The 21,685-nt window shown below is 37.7% G+C and overlaps 1 protein-coding gene across 4 annotated transcripts in view; it reads right to left on the bottom strand.

Moving 5' to 3' along the window:
- Window positions 1–21,685, bottom strand: part of AGK (acylglycerol kinase) — a 102,338-nt gene that overhangs the window by 18,433 nt on the left and 62,220 nt on the right. For all 4 annotated transcript variants that reach the window (XM_016945479.3, XM_016945481.3, XM_016945480.4 and 1 more), the window contains exons 7-10: window positions 21,275–21,307; window positions 19,884–19,978; window positions 13,641–13,710; window positions 1,484–1,563 (exon numbers count right to left, since the gene is read on the bottom strand). In XM_016945479.3, the coding sequence (XP_016800968.1) occupies window positions 1,484–1,563; window positions 13,641–13,710; window positions 19,884–19,978; window positions 21,275–21,307 (278 nt within the window). The remainder of the gene's footprint in view (window positions 1–1,483; window positions 1,564–13,640; window positions 13,711–19,883; window positions 19,979–21,274; window positions 21,308–21,685) is intronic.

The raw sequence follows: 21,685 nt of genomic DNA, 5'->3' as shown, positions 1-21,685 counted from the left end.
TTAAAATTTACTTTATAGCTTGCTTCTTTCCCTAGTTAGCCAAGTAGAAGGTCATCTCAACTCAGGCAGTTACCTTCTAAAATTTCCTCGGTTTCCTTCACCTCTACCAATAGTACATTTTGCCACTGTCTTTGTAGTCTTCCTACAGCCAGCTAGGAAATGATTTCTCATATCTCTACCATTTCTTTCGTAATACAAACAGCAACTCTGTGGATGGGCCTAGCCAAGGTAGCACATAATAACAATCAGAATTTTAAAATTCTTTGTGCAGAAACCAATCGAGATATGGGGCTAGTATATAAAATAGTCCTAAAAGTGTTGATCTGTACTGTGCTTTCTTGTTGCTTAACACATTTTGGAAAGCAATTTGTCCTAACCAGACTTTTTTGGGGAAAGCTAAGCAGTTTCTCTTGCTGAGCTGCTGGATTTGAGATTTCAGATCAAACACAAGGTAATTTGTGGAATCCCATAATCATGGCACACTTGCAAATAAAAAGATGTGAAATACTTCAGAATGCAATATGTAATATAATATGGTAATGTCTCTCTTTTGACATTTCACTGTCAGGAATCTCATTAGCAAGAATAAAGTGAAACAAGTGAGAGAAATTTCTGTTAAAAAAAAAAAAAAAAGCATGGCAGGCTGGCCTATTAAGTGAAAGAGCAATTTCTTGAGAGCTATGTGTGAGATCAGCCACAATTCATTTAAACTATACTCAAACTGTAAGCCCTCGATTTTAAGAAAAGGTAAAGAGAAAATACCACCACCAGGTATGAAGCGAATCTCACATGGTGTCCCCTTCAGTCCTGCTCAGCAAGCCCTTGCCTACTTTACCTCTCCACAGCAAATGGAACATGACACACCCTCTCTCCAAGCCAAGAGTTTCATTGCATACAATGGATTCTCCAAAAATAAGTCAATTCTCATGAAAAGCCAACACTGGCCCTCTAATCAGCTCCTCGATAGGCCTGTTTCTCCCATCTCACAGCACAGCCAGGCGCCGCCTTTCTTCCTCCTCTAAGAGCAGCGGCCTGTGGTCTCCCAATCTGCGAGGCCTTCACAAAAATACCTCTCAGGAAAAGTCGTCTGACTGCAACAGCTCCGTAAGGCTGTAGCCCAGGCAGTCCCTTCCACTTGGTACCCAGCTAAGCAGCTGCAGAATGATAGGCAATCCAGTTCTCCCTACAGCCTAGCTTGAGCCTAACCTATGCTCAAATAGTGTGTCTAAAAATAGAGACATACCCTTCTCCTCTTCAGCTACTGCCCAGCTAGTGTTGAGGAAGCTGCAACTTGCCCCAGCCTTTCTGCATATAGGACATAAACCTCTACCTGATTGTTCCTACCTCCATTATTCACACATAATTCAACCTCCAGGCCCACCAAATTTATTCCCAGAAGATCACTGTGAATTAAAACCTGAAAGGCAGGGACAGAATAAGATTTTTTTAAAAAACATCACACATCAATATAGTAATCCTTTACTTGCTAACTTTGACGCCAGCATCTCTGAAAGATCCCCATCGAAGGCCGGTCATTGCAAATACAGGCTGTTCCTTTTCACCCTGGAAGTTAAATACATTTCATTTAAATTCATGATTACAATCACTCAGAACTCTTTACATGTAAGTACTCAGCAAATGTTCATGGCCTACTTTTCATCAAACCAAAATTCTAAAAAGTCTGCTCAAACATTAAAGACATTAACCCTGTGAGTGCTTAGTAAAAATACTTGAATAAGCCACACTGTAATATGAAGGTAATTTTTACACATCAGGTTTCATGAATCTGCTGGCAGGGGAACATACTGTCATACTTTGGACTGTAAATTTGAGAGTACCTAACTGTGTTACCTCTCGAGCCAGTCAGTAGTCAGGTCAGCTAGAATTTCTTTTCTTTCATGTACTTGTCCAAGGCAAAGATAACTTAAGCCTGCATTTTCCTTATAGGATCAAGAGCTCTCAAGTCAGATCAGAATCCTGGTACTCTAGAATGTTTCACCTGAATATCTGAAAATACAGTCAAATACGTGTTACAAAAAGTCAAAATAAAAAGTGATTTGGATTTGGTCCAATGCTTTATGGCCAAATACTGCATATTATAATCAGTGAGTTTCTAATAAATCAGTGAATTAAGCAATATATAGAAAAAATACACAATACAGCCAATGTCCCTAAGAGTTTATACTCTACCCTGAACCTTCCTTAAAAATTATAAATAATCTAGGTACCAGGATTCTAAATGGAATTTTTCCTGTAGCTCAGAATTTCATCTAAAGTCTAAGAGCTGAAAACTGACAGGCACCCAGTGCCCCCACACTCTAAAGAGAGCTACCGAATGCTACATAAGACTCCACAGAAGTTGCTAAAAGTGGGCAGAACCAGCTTGATTCCCACCACAGCCAGTGCAAGGAGAAGAGTAGGAACTGGAGGCAAATCCTTGGCAGTGCAAGTCGCTGCCTAGAGAAAGCATGCTGTCTTCTCCGCAAGGGTAAGAGTGCTTCCCCCAACACCACATTCACTCCTGTTTCCACTACGCCAAAAGCAGGTCACTTGCTTTGGAATGACTAGGAGAATCAGAGAAATTTCTAGGAGAATCAAACACAATAAAAGAAGCCTGCAAGGAAAGGACGCTGGCCTCTCATCCCTTTGTCGAGTATCTGCTCGTGCAGTAGACTTGCATCTTCACTCTCTGTACCTGCTTTAGTAAGGGACAAGGGAACCAGAGAGAAATGGCAGAGAAAAAAGGAGAACGTGCAGCAACTCAGTGGCTGTTACAGCAAGGACATATTAGTTTTCTGGGTGCCTAATGGATATTGTGTAAGATAACAGGGCTTTGAGTCATCTTGACAATACCCCATCTAAGAGTCTAGCCCAGGGATGATAGTATCCCAGTAGTTAGAAGCTGTGGAGAGAACCAAGCCTGGATGCTCTCCACAGGAAGTTGAAAAAGGTGGAGCTAGAACAGATCTCTAACATCAGAAAACTATGTACGCCATGGGGAGGAATCCCAAAGAATTCACACATGAACCCATAAGACAGCCAGCACAGGGGCATCAGCAACCAAGAGGGAATGGTAAGGAAAAAGATTTTTCTCTAATCATTGCTTTATGTACCAACAATAAAGGAGCTAGAAATAGTAGAAAGCAGAGAGAGTGGGATGAAAAAACAGCCCAAAGACATTGAGGGTAAGGAGGATTTTTAAATTTTGGGGGTTTTTTTGTTTGTTTTTTTTTTAGACGGAGTTTCACTCTTGTTGCCCAGGCTGGAGTGCAGTGGCGTGATCTCGGCTAATTGCAACCTCTGCCTCCCAGGTTCAAGTGATTCTCCTGCCTCAACCTCCTGAGTAGCTGGGATTACAGGTGCACGCCACCACGCCCAGCTAATTTTTGTATTCTTTTAGTAGAGACGGGGTTTCACCATGTTGACCAGGCTGGTCTCCAACTGCTGACCTCAGATGATCCACCTGCCTCATCTTCCCAAAGTGCTGGGCTTACAGGTGTGAGCCACCACGCCCAGGATTGCTTATTAATATAAGGAGGTGATGGAGGATATCAATGATGCACTAACATTTGAACAGAGACCTGAAGTACATGAGAAATCCAAATGAGGCCGGAGAGGTCAGAGGGACTGGACTGTGTTTGGCCTTGAAGGCCTTTGAATGACTTTGGTGTTATTCGGAGATGGGAAGCTATTGATGGGCTCTGGGCAGAGAAGTGACATGCTCTAATTCCTGACCACACACTGGCTGTTGTGCTGACAACAGATTGTAGGGAGGCAAGGGGAGAGGGAATGATAAGAATTTGAGGACTCCTGGAATGATCCAGATAAAAGATGAAGGCAGCTGGGACCAGAGTGGTAAGAGCAGAGGCAAGAAGAAATGCTTGATTTTGGATATATTTTGAAGATAGAGCCAACATGACTTCTTGCCTGAATGAGGGAGTCAAAGATGACTCCAGAATTTTGGGATGTAATAAGTGATGATTTTATCAAAGTATAAGTGATCATTTAAAGACTGTATTATTTCTTAGGAATGTTACATGCTGACCATTAAAGATCTATAAAATGGCATAATAACGTAGAATTGTTTTGAAGTGAGAATCCTCACAGAATACCTAAGTGATCCTAGGCAAGTCACTTAACTTTTGAACATTGGCTTCTACCTCTGAAAACAGGGTCATCTTTTGCTTAAACAACCTTCTCTACATTATCTCCTATGAGTGTATAAAGGGGCTATCAGCACTGTATCCTCACCTGCTAGCAGTGAGTGGCCAATAGTAAAAATTTATAATAATACATAAAATTTAAAAATTACTATATTTAATCATAAAATGAGGTGACAGAATAACCTCATAAAGCTTTTACATGAGCCAAAAATATTCCTACCCTCACTGGAATTTCACAAACCTCACCTCTCATGTATCTGAAGACAGGTATGTTTTCACTCATCCACTCAGTATTGATGGAACCCCTACTCAGCCAAGCATGGTGCTGGGAGTTGAGGACACATTGGTGAACACACTAACATACTCCCTGCCTCGAAGCACTTACATTCCCTCCCTAGCCTTAATGCTCTCCAAGCTAAACGTCTAGTCTTTCCGTTGTTCCGCCATGATTTTACAGCCTCATTATCTTGTTTACCCAACCCCCTCTGTTGCTTGTCAGTGTCCCTCTTAATTCTCTCATCTAGAACTGAATCTAAAAATTGTCTAAATTAAATCCCACTTAATGCCTTCAACTTAACAAAATTGCTAAGTAAGTATAATAGTGTGGTAAGTTTTCATACACCAAAGGCTTCTGATTTATATTGAGATACCTATTGAGTATCAGGGAAGTAGGTACAGTTGTACAATGGGTGGGGGGAGCTAAGGAGATGGTCAAGGAAAATATAAATTTTAAAACAAAACATAAATTATTATTTTTAATTGATAAATCACACTTGTATATGTTTATGGGGTACAATGTAATTGACATGTGGGATGATTAAATCAAGCTAATTATTCATCACCTCATTTACTTATCCTTTTTTGTGGTGAGACATTTGAAGTTTATTCTCTTAGTTATGTTTAAATATACGTTATTATCAACTATAGTCACCCTGCTGTGCAATAGATCTCAAAACTTATTCCTCCTATCTAACTGCAATTTTGCACTATTTGGCCAGCATTTAAAAAACAAGGTACCTAGATTAGGGGAGATTGGAAAGAACTGGAAAGAAGAGAAAGGAGAGAAGAAAGTGATTCTAGTCCAAGGGAGAGAAATAACAGTATATGTCTTTAGCATCATTTCCCCAAATGTTTCATAACATGTTAACAAGTGCTATGTCTGAGGATGATGCTGCTGCTGCTGATGATGGTGATAGAAGATTCCATGGTGAAATAAATTGGAAAATACCAAACTTACTTGGTTTGAAGCCAGTTATGTTTACTACAGTTCTTCTTAGAGTCTTTAATATGTTAATGTACATTACACATTTCCAAAAGAGGAAGCACAATATACAGCTTTCCTGAGTTGTTAACTGTGCAACCCTTCTTTGGGAGGACATTTTTGTATAATTCGTATTTCTTGGTAAATGCTGTTCTAAAGCATGTAGTGTAGGCAAGAAGCGCTGAGATAAGTACTGAGGGTTGCCGACTGATCCTCTAACCCTGTTTTCTCTTTCTTCATCTCGGGGGAAGAGTTTTTAGGAACATTCCATTAGAATTAAATAAAAAGCCTTGTGACCCCAAAGTTCCACTGATGTGGAGTGCTGTGTCCTAGCAAAAGGTGAGAATGGCTCTGGACAACAGGAAATGAGCCAGCAAGGCAGAATATGTGTGAGCAGATCTAGAGAATAATTAGTATTCCAGATGGGCATAGGACTGTCAGGATTCAGAAGAGCCCTGAGGACCAGTCATGGAGAGACTAGTCCCTGTTGGGGTACACATGAACACAGAAAAAGCATGCAAGGTCAGATGGACAAAGTAGAAGCCAATAATAGACAAAGTCCCACTGTATCTTAACCCACTCATCTGGGTAGGCAGTCAAATTTTGAGATGCTTGGGTCAGTAAACAAAAACAAAAAGAAAAAGAAAGACAAGCACACAGTCAGATCTTCACAGCAAAGGAGATGTGCTGCCCCAATTCACAGCCTCCCCTAGAAACAGTAAATCCCTGGGAGAAAATGGCCTAGGGTTTGTGGAAGAAAATAATGGAGCGAGCGGGTTGGAATAAACGCTTAAGGAACACTGAAAAGAAAACAAGTCCTATAAACTAGATAGATGCCTAATCTGGAAATTTCAGGGATCCTAGATAAAGAGAAAGAAACAAAGTAGAAGGTGTTCTAAAGGAGTTCTGAAGCAGCTTCAAGCATCATCTTAAGAGAATCATCAAAGCCAGGGTCTAAAAAGAAGGAGTCCATGTAATTAGCCAGGAATGGCAAACAGGGAAAAGGGAAAGGTTCTAACTCCCCATGAACTCCCCTCTATGCCTTATTTGGTTCTGGGTTGGCAGGGTCTTAAGAATCTAGTTGAAAAAACAAAAAGAAAAAGCTACAAAGAATTCTATAAACCTTCCCAGTAATTACTTTAAAGTCAAGTTATCAGGCATCATAGATGTCTATATGGGAAAAACTGCCCTTCAAAAATCATGGAATGGTGCCAACTATGATGCCACCTGGACAAAGCAGTTAAGTGGAAAAACCAACAGACTATGAGAAAGAAAATCTAAATTCTAGTTACATCTCCAGCACAACTCGTCATAATCAAAGGATTCTTTTTTTCCCTAACCTGTCAAATGAGGATACGAATCTCACCTCGACTTCCTCACTGAGTGGGAGATTCAAGTGAAATGTGAACACATATTGAACAATCTAAAAAGCTAAACATAAGGCATTATTGTTTCCAAGAACTATTTCTTTTATCTATGGAGAATTGTCAGACATATGTTTAATAGGGTTGGATTGTTCTTTAAAAGAAGAAAAATGTGGTATCAGGCTTTATCTGTAATGCTTATAGTACAAGGCTTTGTCTATAATCTTTTTCCCCATATTCTGAAATTAATTTTCAGAAATAAGGAAAAAAGAGAAAATGTATCCAACTTAGTTGGGTTCCTCAGAAACCAGAGCAGAGACTGTTGTACCACGTTTTCTAGGAACTGATTTTCAGAATTTTCTTCCTGGGTTGTGTCATCAATACACAGAGCCTGTGGTAAATTTGATACTGGTTTCATCAATTCACAAAATCAGCATATTTCAAAGAAAAACATAAAAGAGACAAGAGACATTTAAATATAAGCACAGGCCGGGCGCGCTGGCTCACGCCTGTAATCCCAGCACTTTGAGAGGCCGAGGTGGGTGTATCAGGAGGCCAGGAGTTCAACACAAGCCTGACCAATATGGTGAAACTCCGTCTCTACTAAAAATACAAAAATTAGCTGGGTGTGGTGGCATGCGCCTGTAGTCCCAGTTACTCAGGAGGCTGAGGCAGGAGAATGGCTTGAACCTGGGAGGTGGAGGTTGCAGTGAGCCAAGATTGTGCCACTGCACTTCAGCCTGGGTGACAGAGTGAGACTCCGTCTCAATAAATAAATAAATGAAAGCACAGCAAGAATTTCCAGTTAAATCTCAGATACTCTGGGATGGATTACTTCTAACACATATATGAGAAAGAATAAATCAGTTATTGAGATGTATCCTGATGCACCTCCTTTGGTAATAACAGTATTTTAAATAGTATCTCCATAGATAATAATCTGTAGTACCTTTCTTAGGCTGAAATTTCAGCATAGCCATCCCATTTTATGAAAACAAGTTAGCTTTATTATATGCTAAAAGATCGACTGCAATTTAAATCACTTTTATCATGATCAATGAGGTCATGGTGAAGAGTCCAGACATCAGTGCACGAGAAGAAAGTAAAAGGCAAGCTCATGGGTTCACCAGTTGTAAATATACATATAGCAAGCTCTATGTAACTAACAGCAACTTTTTGGGATTGAAGTTTGGAATCATGACACAGTGAGGATCCTTCTTTCACAAATACCAGGGAACGTGAATGAATATAAGATGTTCATCCTGAAAGTAGCTGGTACATTTTAAGGCCAAATCTAAGAACATGAGGCTCACTATTTATAGGGTTATTTAACTTCGCAGCTTTGCCTTCCTAGGAATTTGCCCTTTCCAGAAAAAAAAATAAGAGTTTAGATGAAAAAGGAATCGCTATGTAACTACTATCCAAGTGAGAATATCTGTTTTCTAAGAATTAAATTATTTTTTAATAGAGAACCCTGATCAAGAATTGACAACAGCTACTGGACCTTCTTACCCTCAAAGTTATTTTGGAAAAGTGTCAAACCAAAACAATTTTTAAACAGTACAATGAACACCATTTAAAGCTTTCACCCAGATTCACCAGCTGCCAACATTTCCTCCACATTAGCTTTATCTATGTGTATATGTTCTCCAGAGATGTTAAATTTGCCAATAAATTGCAGACTTCATGACCCTGTACCACTAAATATTTCATCTTGCATCTCCTAAGAACAAGAACATACACAGACTTAACCATAACACCACTGTCCCTCTCAAGACATCTAACATCAATACATAATATTTAAGATACAGTTAATACTAAAATTTCTCTAATTGTTCCAATACTGCCTCTCATGATTGCCATTGTTTCTCATTTTTCCAATTCAGGCTCTTGTACTGCAGTTAGTTATTTATTTAGTATTCCTTAATCCTGAACAGACTGTGTACCTTCTTTTGGATTTCATGACATTGACATTTTTTGATGAGTCCAATTTTTGCTTTTAGAATTTGGATTTGTCTAATTCTTCATGATTATATTCAGTTAGTTAACACTTTGTGCAGCAAAATACATAGGTGATGTTACAGCCTTCTCAGTATATCACTTCGGGAGGCAGACAATGTCAGTTTATCCATTATTCATGATGCTAAGTTTGATCACTAGATTTCTCCATTATCAAAGTATATTTTTCCCTTTTAAATTATTAAGTAATCTGAGATACTTTGAGACTGTGGGCTTTGTTTCCCAACAATCTTTTATCCAGTGGTTTTAGTATTCACTGATGATCTCTACCTGAATCAATTATTACGCAGGTGATTTAAAAAATGGCGATTTTCTATCATTCCTTCTGCATTTACAAGCTGGCAATCCTGAAATATCACTGGAAACTCATGGATTCTTCATTTTTAAGGTTATGATCCATCGTTGTTGTTCTTTGTAATATTCAAAGAGTCTCAAATTGGCGAGTAGGACACCTGCAGGCTACATCTTTTGTGATATCTCCATCAGCTTTTGAGTACTTTCTTGTCTTGTTATTGCCCTGCGAAAGCCAATCCTTCACAGCGCCTTGGTTATTTTTATTGGGAATGGTATTTAAAACCACCTTCTGGGTGCCAGGTATGATCACTGCTATTAGGTATCATTGCTTCTAAGGCTTTTTAAAAAATATATTTCTAAAATAATTCATCAGTTCATGTATAAACCAGTAAGAAAACATTACACAATAAGAAAAATGGGAAATTCTATTCCCACCTAGCATGCAGGAAAGTACAAGAACATAGTCCCACCCTAAAAATGAGAAAAAGCCAGATAATCTACAAAATCATAACTTTAATAAAGCTCACCAGAGAGCTAAGATTGCAAGATGACCAAGTAGCCTGAATTCAAAAAAAGACAAGCTACTCTAATAGAGTGATGAGATATGAGAACAGTTTCACCTTTGGCAGGGCATGAGAGGAAGAGGTGGCCACCATACACACAGGTAAAAATCATTGTCCTAAGTATTTTATATTTATTTATATTTATTAACTCTTTTAATATTCAAAACAACCATACGAGGTAGATGAATTACTTGTGGACCAAAGGTCATCAATAGATGAACTACAGCCTGGGCAACAAAGTGAGACTCCATCTATACAAAAAAACTTTGTAAAAAATTAGGCATGGTGGTATGGGCCTATAGTCCCAGCTACTTAGGAGGTGGAAGCAGGAAGATCCCTTGAGCCCAGGAGTTTGAGGTTGCAATGAGCTGTGATTGTGCCACTGCACTCCAGCCTCGGTGACAGAGTGAGATCCTGTCCAAAAATAAATAAATAAATAAAATAAAGGAACTAAAAATAGCATTTCAATTATATTGAGAGGAGATAGAGAGCAATTCTTATATACCTCACAGACGTTGCAGGTTTGGTTCCTGACCACTGCAATAAAGTGAGTATCACAATAAAATGAGTCAAAAAAACTTTTTGGTTTTCCAGTGCATATAAAAGTTATATTATACTATAGTCTATTGAGTGCACAACAGCATTATGTCAAAAAAAGTATGCACCTTAACTTAAAAAAAATGCTAACATTAAATGCTAAATTTAAAAATGCTAACAATTATCTAGGCCTTTAGTGAGTCATAATCTTTGCTGTAGAGTGTCTTGCCTCCATGCTGATAGCTGCTGACTGATCAGGGTGGTGGTTGCTGAAGGTTGGGGTGGATGTGACCATTTCTTAAAATAAGACAGCAATGAAGTTTGCAATATCTGTTGACTCATCCTTTCATGAATTTATCTGCAGCATGTATGCAGTTCGATAGCATGTGACCTATAGCAGAAATTCTCTCAAAGTTGGAGTCAGTCTTCTCAATCCCTGCCAGTGCTTTGTCAACTAAGTTTATGTAATATTTTAAATCCTTTTTTTGTCATTTCAACAAGGTTCACGGCATCCTCACCAGGATTACATTCCATGTCAAGAAATCACTTTCTTTGCTCATCCATAAGAAACAACTCTTCATCCATTCAAATTTTATAAGATTGAAGCATTTCAATCACATCTTCAGGTTCCACTTTTAATTCCAGTTCTCTTGTTATTTCTACTACATCTGCAGTTCCTTCCTCCACTGAAATCTTGAACCCCTTAAAGTCATCCATGAGGGTTGGAATCAACTTCTTCCAAACTTCTGTTAACATTGTTATTTTGACCTCCTCCCATGAATCATGAATGTTCTTAATGGCATCTAGAATGGTGAATCGTTTCCAGAAGGTTTTCAATTTACTTTGCCCAGATCCTTCAGAGGAATCACTATCTATGGCAACTGGGACTATAGGCCCACACCACCATGCCTGTCTAATTTTTTTACAAAGTTTTTTGTATACATGGGGTCTCACTTTGTTGCCAAGACAGTAGTTCATCTATTGATGACCTTTGGTCCACAATTTATTTATTAAATAATAAAACCTGAAAGTTGAAATTATTCCTTGATCCATGGGATGCAGGATGAATGTCTGTTAGCAGGCAAGAAAACAACATTAATCTCTTTGTACATATCCATCAGGGCTCTCGGGTGGTCAGGTGCATTGTTAATAAGCAGTAATATTTTGATAGGAATTGTTTTTTCTGAGCAGTGGGTATCAACAGTGGGCTTAAAATATTCAGTAAACTATGCTGTAAACAGATGTACTATCACCCAGGATTTGTTTTTCCAGTTATACAGCATAAGCAGAGTAGATGTAGCATAATTTTTAAAGGCCCTAGGACTTTTGGAATGGTAAATGAGCATTGGCTTGAACTTAAAGTCACCAGCTGCAGTAGTTTTTAACATGAGTCAGCCTGTCCCAAACTTTGAAGCCAGGCATTGACTTCCCGTCTCTAGCTATGAAAGTCTGAGATGGCACATTCTTCCAATAAAAGGCTGTTTTGTCTATATAGAAAACCTGTTGTTTAGTACGGGTACCTCTTTCAATGATCTTAGCTAGATCTTCTGGATAACTTGCAGCACCTTCTCCATCAGCTAATTGCTGTTCCACCTTGCACTTTATGTTAGGAGGAGGGCTTCTTTCCTTAAACCTCATGAACCAACCTCTGTTAGGTTCAAACGTTTCTTCTGCAGCCTCTTCACTTCTCTCAGCCTTCATAAAATTGGAGAGAGTTAGGGCCTTGCCCTGGATTAGGATGTGGCTTAAGGGAATGTTGTGGCTGATTTGGTCTTCTATCTAGACCACTAAAACTTTCTCCCTATCAGCAACATGGCTGCTTCACTTTCTTTTCTTTTTTCTTTCTTTCTTTTTTTCTTTGAGAAAAAGTTTTGCTCTAGTTGCCCAGGCTGGAGTGCAATGGCGCAATCTCAGCTCACCGCAACCTCTGCCTCCCGGGTTCAAGTGATTCTCCTGCCTCAGCCTCCCAAGTACCTGAGATTACAGGCATGTGCCACCACACCCAGCTAATTTTGTATTTTTAGTAGAGATGGGGTTTCTCCATGTTGGTCAGGCCGATCTCAAACTCCCAACATCAAGTGATCCACCCACCTCGGCCTCCCAAACTGCTGGGATTACAGGCATGAGCCACTGCACCAGGCCACACTTTCTTATCATTCATATGCTCACTGTAGTAGCACATTTAAGTTCCTTCAAGAACTGTTCCTTTGCATTCACAACTTGGCTGTTTGGCATAAGGCCTAGTTTTCAGCCTATCTCAACTTTTAACATGCCTTTCTCACTAAGCATACCTATTTCTAGCTTTTTTTCTTTTTTTTTTTTAAATGCCCAGCTAATTTTTGTATTTTTAGTAGAGATGGTGTTTCGCCATGTTGGCCAGGCTGGTCTTGAACTCCTGACCTCAAGTGATCCACCTGCCTGGACCTCCCAAAGTGCTGGAATTACAGGCATGAGCCACCGCACCTGGCCTCATCTCTAGCTTTTGATTTAAAGTGAGAGACAGATGCGTCTTCTTTATGTGAACACTTAGAGGCCAAGTAGGGTTATTAACTGGTCTAATTTCAATATTGTTTTGTCACAGGGAACAGAGAAAGGTAGGGAAATGGCTGGTTGGTGGAGCAGTCAACACACACATTTAATTAAGTTTGCCATTATATGTGGGCACAATTCGTGGTGCCCCAATTACAATAGTAACATCAAAGATCACCGATAGCAGATCACCATAACAATATAGTAATGATGAAAAAGGTTGAGGTATTGTGAGGATTACCAAAATGTGACACAGAGTCATGAAGTCAGCACATGCTGTTGGAAAAATGACACTGGTAGACTTGCTTGGGGCAGGGTTGCCACAGACGTTCAATTTGTAAAAAGCACAATATCTGTGAAATGCAGTCAGGCAAAGTGTAATAAAATGAGGTATGCCTGTATAACAAAGAGGTCAAAGATAAGGTCTAAAACTGATAAATCAAAAAGTAGTTAAAATTAGCCAGTTGTGGAGGTGGGTGCCTGTAATTTCAGCTACTTGGGAGGCTGAGGCAGGAGAATTGCTTAAACCCAGGAGGCAGAGGCTGCAGTGAGCTGAGATTGTGCCACTGCACTCCAGCCTGGGTGACAGACCAAGACTCCTTCTCAAAAAAAAAAAAAGTAGTTAAGTGTACTTAACACTACTGAACTGTATACTTAAAAATGACTATAATGGTAAATATTACACTTTTAGCCACATTTTTAAAATAGGAGCAAAAGCATATTAATTAGTGATAATAACTAGAATTAACAGGTAAAATTATTTCCTCTGGGGACTAATACTTGGGGTAGGAATGGAAGAGCAACTATTGTTTTCATTATAACCTCATTTGAACTGCTACATTTTATTTTCTTTAACATGTAAGCGAGTATTACTTTCACAATTTTTTCAATATGTGATGAAAAGATTTACCTTGATCTGCAAGACATCAAGTGGAACTGTCTCTCCTTTCACAATGGCAAGTGTGGCATCAGTAATATGTCTAAAAGAGAAAAGGAAATGATCATATTATGAAAAATAGGCAACATCTCCCCCACCACACTGCCACATGCACTCATGCACGAACACACACACACACATATTCTCTCTCATTCTCTCTCTCTCCCTCTCTCTCTCTCCCCCTCCTTCCCTCTCTCCCTCCCTCCTGCCAAAGTACTAGTAGTTTATAGGGACTCAAAGAGAAAGCTTTGGCAAGGAGAAGTTCATACAAGGCACTGATCATTCATTCATTTAACATTTACTGAGTCTCTACATTGTGCCCGACTCCTATTTACCATTGGAAAATATGACACTTAATAACTTTTTTTATTCATTGTAAGAAATTCAGGCATTTCCAAAAACAATACTTATTCTTGCTCTAACAGCCAGAAGGGTAACTAAAGGGCAGAATTTGTTATAGTTATCTTAGCAAAATATAATCCAGAACCTGAGACATATTTCTCTTATTTTCCAGGACTACTAGGATGCGCTTCATTTTAATTGCTGATTCTTTTGAACACAGACCGTTCTTATCTACATTCTGAGAGCCATTTGGAAAGTCTATAGGTTAAAAAAAGTATCATCAAAAGGCATGTACTATTGACATCCATGTAGCATGTGAAGGGAGGGGAAGCAATGATTAGGTTCGATGATTAGGTCTCAGGCTTTAATGAGCCTGTCTCTGGACTTTGAACAAATGTTTCTCAGTTTTTTCTCTTCCCTTAGGTGGACAGAATGGCTAGAGTAGGCTGGAATTGGCTTTTTCCCTTCTCCCACATGCAAGGCTGGAGCTGACTAGAATTAAGTATTTCCCTTCCCCAGTTAAACCTTGATAATACTCCAGCAGGTTGGGCTCTGGTTAACTTGTCTCTCCTGAGGACAGGCCTTGTTAAGAAGAACAGAATACTGTGGCATATTTCAAAATGGTTCCTTTTCCCCACCAGTGCCAGAAGTATAAGGCGATTTTTCTCTGATATTTATTGTGAGTTCCTGGTTGAGCTCCTGGAGGCATATCTCACAATATTGTGGGGGACTCCTTATGACTGGATCCCAGTAGACTGGGACTCCTCTCAGAGCTAATCACACTGAGCTTCAGCAATTTATCAATTACAGGTCAGGTTTTCCTACCCTGCCACTGGTTTCCAAAGTGGTTTCCAAAGTGGTTTCCAGTGTGTGTCTTCGTTAAGTCAAAATCCCCTGTATTCCCCTGTCTCTCCAATCTTGGGGGCAGCAGTTTGCCCTATGTCCTACCTTCTCCTTCAGATACAAGAAGAGTTGCTGAGTTTTCAGGTTGTTCAGCTTTTTATTTATTGTTAGGACAGAGTGACAACTTCCAAGCTCCTTACATGTGGAACTGGAAACTGGAAGTGTAACTTCTTTTTTAAAGTTAGATTTATTGGGGTATGATATATACACAGTAAAATTCATACTTTTAGGTACACTGTTTTATAAATTTTGACAAAAGCTGCAGTCATATAACTACCACCATGACAAATATATATAACATTTTCAACATCCCAAGAAGTTCCTTCATAACCCTCTGCAGCCAACCCACTCCCTGCACCTTCAGCTCCTGACAATTACTATGTTTTCTGCGTCTAGAGTTTTGCCTTTCCCAGAATGTCATAAAATAGAATCGAAAAGTATGGAGCCTTTCCAGTTCAGTTTTTTTCTCTTAGCATGAGCTTGAAATTCATCTACACTATTGTTTATGAATGGATGTATCAGTAGACTATCCATATTCCATTGTATGGATGTACTGGAATTTGTTTATCCATTCACCAGTTGATGGACATTGGCATTGTTCCCAGTTTTTGGCAGTTAGGAATCAAGCTACTATAAATATTCATGTACAGGTTTTTGTACGGACATATATCTTCATTTCTTTTGAATAAGTACCTATAAGTGTGATTGCTGCTCATATGGTAGGTATATGTTTAATTTTACAAGAAACTGCCAAACCATTTTCTAAAGTGGCTACCATTTCGTATTTGCACCAATGATATCCAAGAGTTTCAGTTGCTGCATTTATTTGACGGGTTTTTGTTTGCTTTTTTTTTTCTTGTTTATGCTGTCCTAATAGATGCATAGTGGCATCTCATGGTAGATTTAATTTGCATTTCTCTAATGACTAAAGATTTTCTTCTAGAAGCTTTACAGTTTTAGGTTTTATATATAGGTTTACAATCCATTTGATGCTAATTTTTAGATACAGTGTGAGGTATGGGTTGAAGTTTACTTTTTGTATATGTTCAACTGTTCCAATACTGCTTGTTGAAAAAAACTGTCTTTTCTATCATACATTGAATGGCTTTGGTGCCCTTATTGAAAAATCAATTGTCCATATGTGTGTGGGTCTAATTCTGGACTCTTTCTTCTACTGATTTACGTCTCTTGTTTTGCCAGCACCACACTGTTTTGATCACTGTAGCTTTAGAGTAAGTATTGGAATTAGATAGGGTAAATCCTTAAACTTTGTTCTTTTTCAAAATTATTTTGATTATTCTGCTTCCTTTATTTTTCTGTATAAATTTTAGAATCAATTTTTCAATTTCTACAAAAAGCCTTGTGAAACATTGATTGGGATTGTATTGAATTTATAGATCAGTTGTGGAGAGAATGACATCTCAGTACTAAGCCTCACAATCCATGAACACAGAAGTATCTCTATTTAATTAGGTCTTCTTGATTTCTCTCTTCACTGATTTGTAGTTTCCATCATATAAATCTTACACATATTTTGTTAGATTTATCCATATGTATTTCATGTTTTTGTAAAGGTATATCAGTGTTAGTGTCCTATTGCCTCTATTGTTACATAGCTATATTTTGGAAAAATAAATACAGTAATTATTAATAAAGTAAAATAATTATTTTGTCTGGAGTTTAAGTACAACTACAAGTAGAAGTCATTTAGAAAGTACTTTAATTTCCATTCAAAAAAGGGCAGTTCCTAACCAAACAGGGCACCTCCTAATCTATTCTGCTATGTGCAGAACTGGTTGATACTGTGAATTTCATAGAAATTGTTGCCATCTTATGGTAACTGATTTGAATGACTACAAAACATTCTTTCCTTTTTTAAACAAACAAAAAAAACTTTTCTAGGTGAAGCAGTTAGCAATAGAATAGAGGCTTATCTGTTTTGATTTATATTTGTTTTAATTATAGAATCTAGACTCAGTAATTGTAGTCAACCTATTTATTTACTGTTTGTCCCCCCAAATGAATTTTTAATAAATATGAATAAAGTCCACTTTACTAGGCATAATTACACTTACGTAAATAGACCTATTTTAGCTTTTTGACAATCTTCTGAAGTAGGTACTACTAGTGTGCATTTGATAAACACATGTAAGAGAAATTGAGGTTCAGAGAGATTGAATGAAATTACCAAGAGGACAGACCCGGCATGTCACAAAATGAAATTTGCCTCCAAAGATGTGCTAACTTAACCTGTAAGGCTGCTTTGGACGTATCAAATGGATATCAATGGATTCCCAAAGAAAAAACCCACATCTAAAATCTGGGTGCTCTACAGGCCTCCCCATCAATGTGCTCAGGACTAAATGTAAACACCTAAGGAATCAAATCCACCTAAACCAGTGTTTCTAACAAAGTTAGGTACAACGTAAGATACTTTAAAATCCCAAGATAGACACATTAACTCAAATGCTTGGATTAAACTCTAGCTGAAACTATTATACTTTCTCATGTTTCTCTATCAACTCATTTTTACACCATTTTTTTCTCTCCAATATAGATGCTACTTGGGAAGTAGGCAGCAGTTTGGAATATGAGTTTCAGTGTAGGAGAAAGTAAGCAGCATGCTCACAAGTTTAAGTTAATTTGATATGAATATATTAATTCTGAAAACAGCTATCAGAAAGGATCCTAAAGCACTGTACTTATTCTGAACAGTATTTAACACACTGAGAGATTTAGTAAATGCCTTTGAGAGGCTGACCTTAAAAAAAAAATTGTTGTAACTCATAAAGTCTTTTTATATTAAACTTTTTTCCTAAATTGCTTGGCAGAAGACAGCTAAAATTGCAACCTATAATTTATCATTCTCCTGCCAATAACTAAAAGTTCTAAATAAAGCAGCACTGTAGCATGGAATAGCACTTTTCAGATTATTTACTTGCAACATTCCAAATTCAAAATTCTTTTTTCCTCTGTAGTAACTATGGTACAACAAATCTTGACAGCAGTGCAAAAAGCAAAGCCTTGTTCTTTTTAAATAGCCTTAGGCTTCTGCCATTTTATGAGGCCTACAGAACTCTGAACTCAGGACAGACCTCCTGGATTACCTAAGAGCCCTGGGGCATGCTTATAAATTAAGTTTTATAAATTTTTAAACTATAAATAGCAGCAGCAACAGTAGTAGTTTAACTACAAGGGAAAATCAGTTCCCCCAAACTGAAGACTCTCTCAGACCCTGGGGGTTGCCACACTCTGTGTAAATTAGCTTTTGGACAGGCAAGGGGTCTCCAAGGAAAATGGTCTACCCTTGGATCAATGACATATGCTATTTGGAATACTGGCTAAAGCAATTCAAAAAATCTACACTGACACAAGGAGAAGACAAGCTCTCTAATGTAACCAACACCTGAATCAGACAGGATTCATCTTGGAAAAGCAAAAATGTGAGCAATTAACTGTCATTATCTACTGCCCCTCAGAAATTCTAAACCGGGAATAAAAAGTATGGCCAACTGACTTTGGGAGGCCGAGGCGGGCGGATCACGAGGTCAGGAGATCGAGACCATCCTGGCTAACACAGTGAAACCCCATCTGTACTAAAAATACAAAAAATTAGCCGGGCGTGGTGGCGGGCGCCTGTAGTCCCAGCTACTCAGAGGCTGAGGCAAGAGAATGGCGTGAACCTGGGAGACGGAGCTTGCAGTGAGCCGAGTTCGCGCCACTGCACTCCAGCCTGGGCTACAGAGCGAGACTCCGTCTCAAAAAAAAAAAAGAAAAAGAAAAAGAAAAAAAAAGGATGGCCAACTGAAATGGCCTCTCCTGTAGTTAGGCCCTCAGGATGGCTAATGAATAGCTGAATAATCCCCATTATATTAAGGTTTGAAATATAAAAGAAGTTTGAATGAAGATCTGACATATATATATGTGTGTATGCCTAGTGTTTTGAAAACTGGACTAAGATGCTTATTAAAATATAGAATTGTTAAAAGAGATACAGTTGACTCCTAACATTACAATAGCAAAAATAAATTCACAAAAGCCAGCCTAATCAAAGAATTCCAAAGCAGAAAAAAAAATCCTTAACCAAAACAGAAAATCACTTGGGTATTTTTATTATTTATTCTAGAAGATTATAACCAGAAAAATCATGAGAAAATTTTCATTAAATCATGCAACAAATATTTATTTATTGACTTCCTCCAATGTGTCACAAAGCTTACATTAACCATCAGGCAACTGGTCTCTCAGCTATCTCTCCATTTATTTGGGTCTTCTTGACAACTATTTGCTCAAAATTATGTTATTAATCACTGTCAAAGCTCAAATTCAAGATTCCTATCTTCTTGAAAGAGCAGAGCTTTGTTTACATAATGCCTTCAAGCAAAAAAGAACAATAATAACAACAATTTGCTTGACTCCCAAAAACACTGTGAGACTCACAGCAATTTAATTTAGATGTCAGAGCTACACTGCTTTCCCTGTCTACTTTGTCTACACTGTCTACCACTTTAAGTATTCCCAAAAGGATGTGGCTATATTTACTTGTTTTAGCTATTTTTAATATCAAGATAATGAAGCCAGGCTACTAGTTCAGTCTTCACAAGGGACTTGTTATTTGTCATTGCATATACTTAAAGCAAACAAATGATCAGCACAAATATGTCTTCACTAAAGAATCTTACAATGTACAAGCACAAAAACGGTTTAGGTCAGGGATATTATCTTCATAACTGACAAAAGGACATCAAGTACTCACCTCCCTACCTGACCTGGAGACTTATTATAAGAGTCCCACAACCAAGTTGGGAGACTTCCCAATGAACTGAAAGGCTGAACTCTGATCTAGGTCCTCCTCTTAATTATTTGAAGTTTCAGGCTATCAAAACTCAAGAAAGTTATAGCATACACATAAATTTTTCATTCCCAGGCTCGCTCACTCACAAATGCTAATTCCCCACATTGACAACCTACTGGACTTTGTTTCCACTTTCGGCAAAGAGGGTATGACTCAAACTACTGGTCTCTCCCAGTGGGATAAATCCAATGGGAATCTTACTGAAGGTAGCCTGGTGGGGGGAAAAGAAAAGGAAAGTTTTATTGTTATGATCAGAAAATCAGGCTTAATGGAGAAGCACAGTTGTGTCCACTATGACAAATAACTGACCCTGTATCTGCCTCCCCATCTCCTTTCCACATCCTTAGACCAGTAATCAAATAAAGCTAGGTGGGTAATTTCTAAAACAAGGCAGTCAATGAAAACAAAATGACTCAGAATTTGGAAGAAATATTTTAGTACTCATTAATGACAACTGTTTGAAAGAAATTTCATTAAGATAATGAGGGTTTTGAAGATAATATATCAATGCACTAGTGCAACAGAGACTGTATTACATTGTCACACTATTTGATAAAGTTGCAGATAAAATTCAACTAAAAATGTCTACCATTTATACAGTGACCAACGACAGGTGAAGGTGCTTTATAAACTATCTTAAGTACAAATAAGGCAAAGAGAATAAACAAGTTCAAATAATAGATGGTACTGGCATAGCAGTTAATTAAATGCCACACATACAATAGATACTGTAAGGTTCAAAACAATTCTGAGCACAATGTACTATTACCAAAGGGACTGAGAAGGATCTTCTAGCTATTGTAGAAAAGTGCATAAAATAATGTTACAAAAACACCCATGTGCCCACAACCTATATTTAACAAACGTTAACATTTACCTTTTTGCTTCATATGTTTCAAGAAATAAAACGACAGAGATACAATGAAAGTCCCTTCTAAAACTATTCTCCTCTCTCCCTTCCCAGAGGAGACCATTATCCTGAGGTTGGTGTGATTCCTTTTCATCCACATTATTATTCTTTTGCTACATATCTAAGCATCCATTAACAATACATAGTATTGTTTTCTGAATTTTAAAACATTGTAGAAATGCATAACATACCTGGGCAACCTGCTTTTTTTTTATTCAAAACTTTTGAGATTTAGCCATGTAGATATTTATACATTTAGTTCATTCATTTTAACTGTTAGATGATTCCCACTATATGAATATGCCACAATTTCTTTTATGAAAAAGTTCTTTGAAAAAAATATTCCATAACAAAATTTTAAATAACCATTGTCAAAGTTATTGGATACCATCAATTACCAAACCAGAAAAGTCCCCATGTGTTAATATATGTGTTCTATGACATGGGTAGCAGTATTTTCTTTTCTAAAATTCAAGAAAGCACAATTTGTACCCGTTTTAAAATATAAAATGGAAAAAAAAGTAAAAGAAAGAAAAGCAATAAAAAAGAACAGAAAAATAAAAGTTAAAATGCAATTACTCTTTCTTTAATGCTCACCTCATCTGTTCGTCGAAGAACACCAGTAACAACCTACAAATGTAATAATAAAACATTGTTATAAATAATATGTATTTCCTTTACAATAAAAGAATTGGATTCAATTTTCATAGACCATAAACTTACTCCTGTTTTCTTCTTAGAAGCTCTGTTAAAAGATGCATTGGATCTTAAAACATATAGTATTCTCCAATACAATCAGAGCTAAATTAGATTTTATTTTTGACCTAGGATCAATAATACAATAAAGGCTAAGATAAAATAATTATAAAAACTCCAAGTTGTATTAGTAAAAATATGTTTTAAGTTCTATAAAATGGGTATAAATATGATGTACACATCAATTATACAGAAAACCCTAGTTTACTACTATGAAGTACACATACAGGAAAAAAGCACTTTGCTACACTC

The sequence above is a fragment of the Pan troglodytes genome, chromosome 6, assembly GCF_028858775.2.
Source record: "Pan troglodytes isolate AG18354 chromosome 6, NHGRI_mPanTro3-v2.0_pri, whole genome shotgun sequence".
NCBI classification, from domain to species: Eukaryota; Metazoa; Chordata; class Mammalia; order Primates; family Hominidae; genus Pan; species Pan troglodytes.
This window is presented reverse-complemented; position numbering and strand designations above follow the sequence as displayed.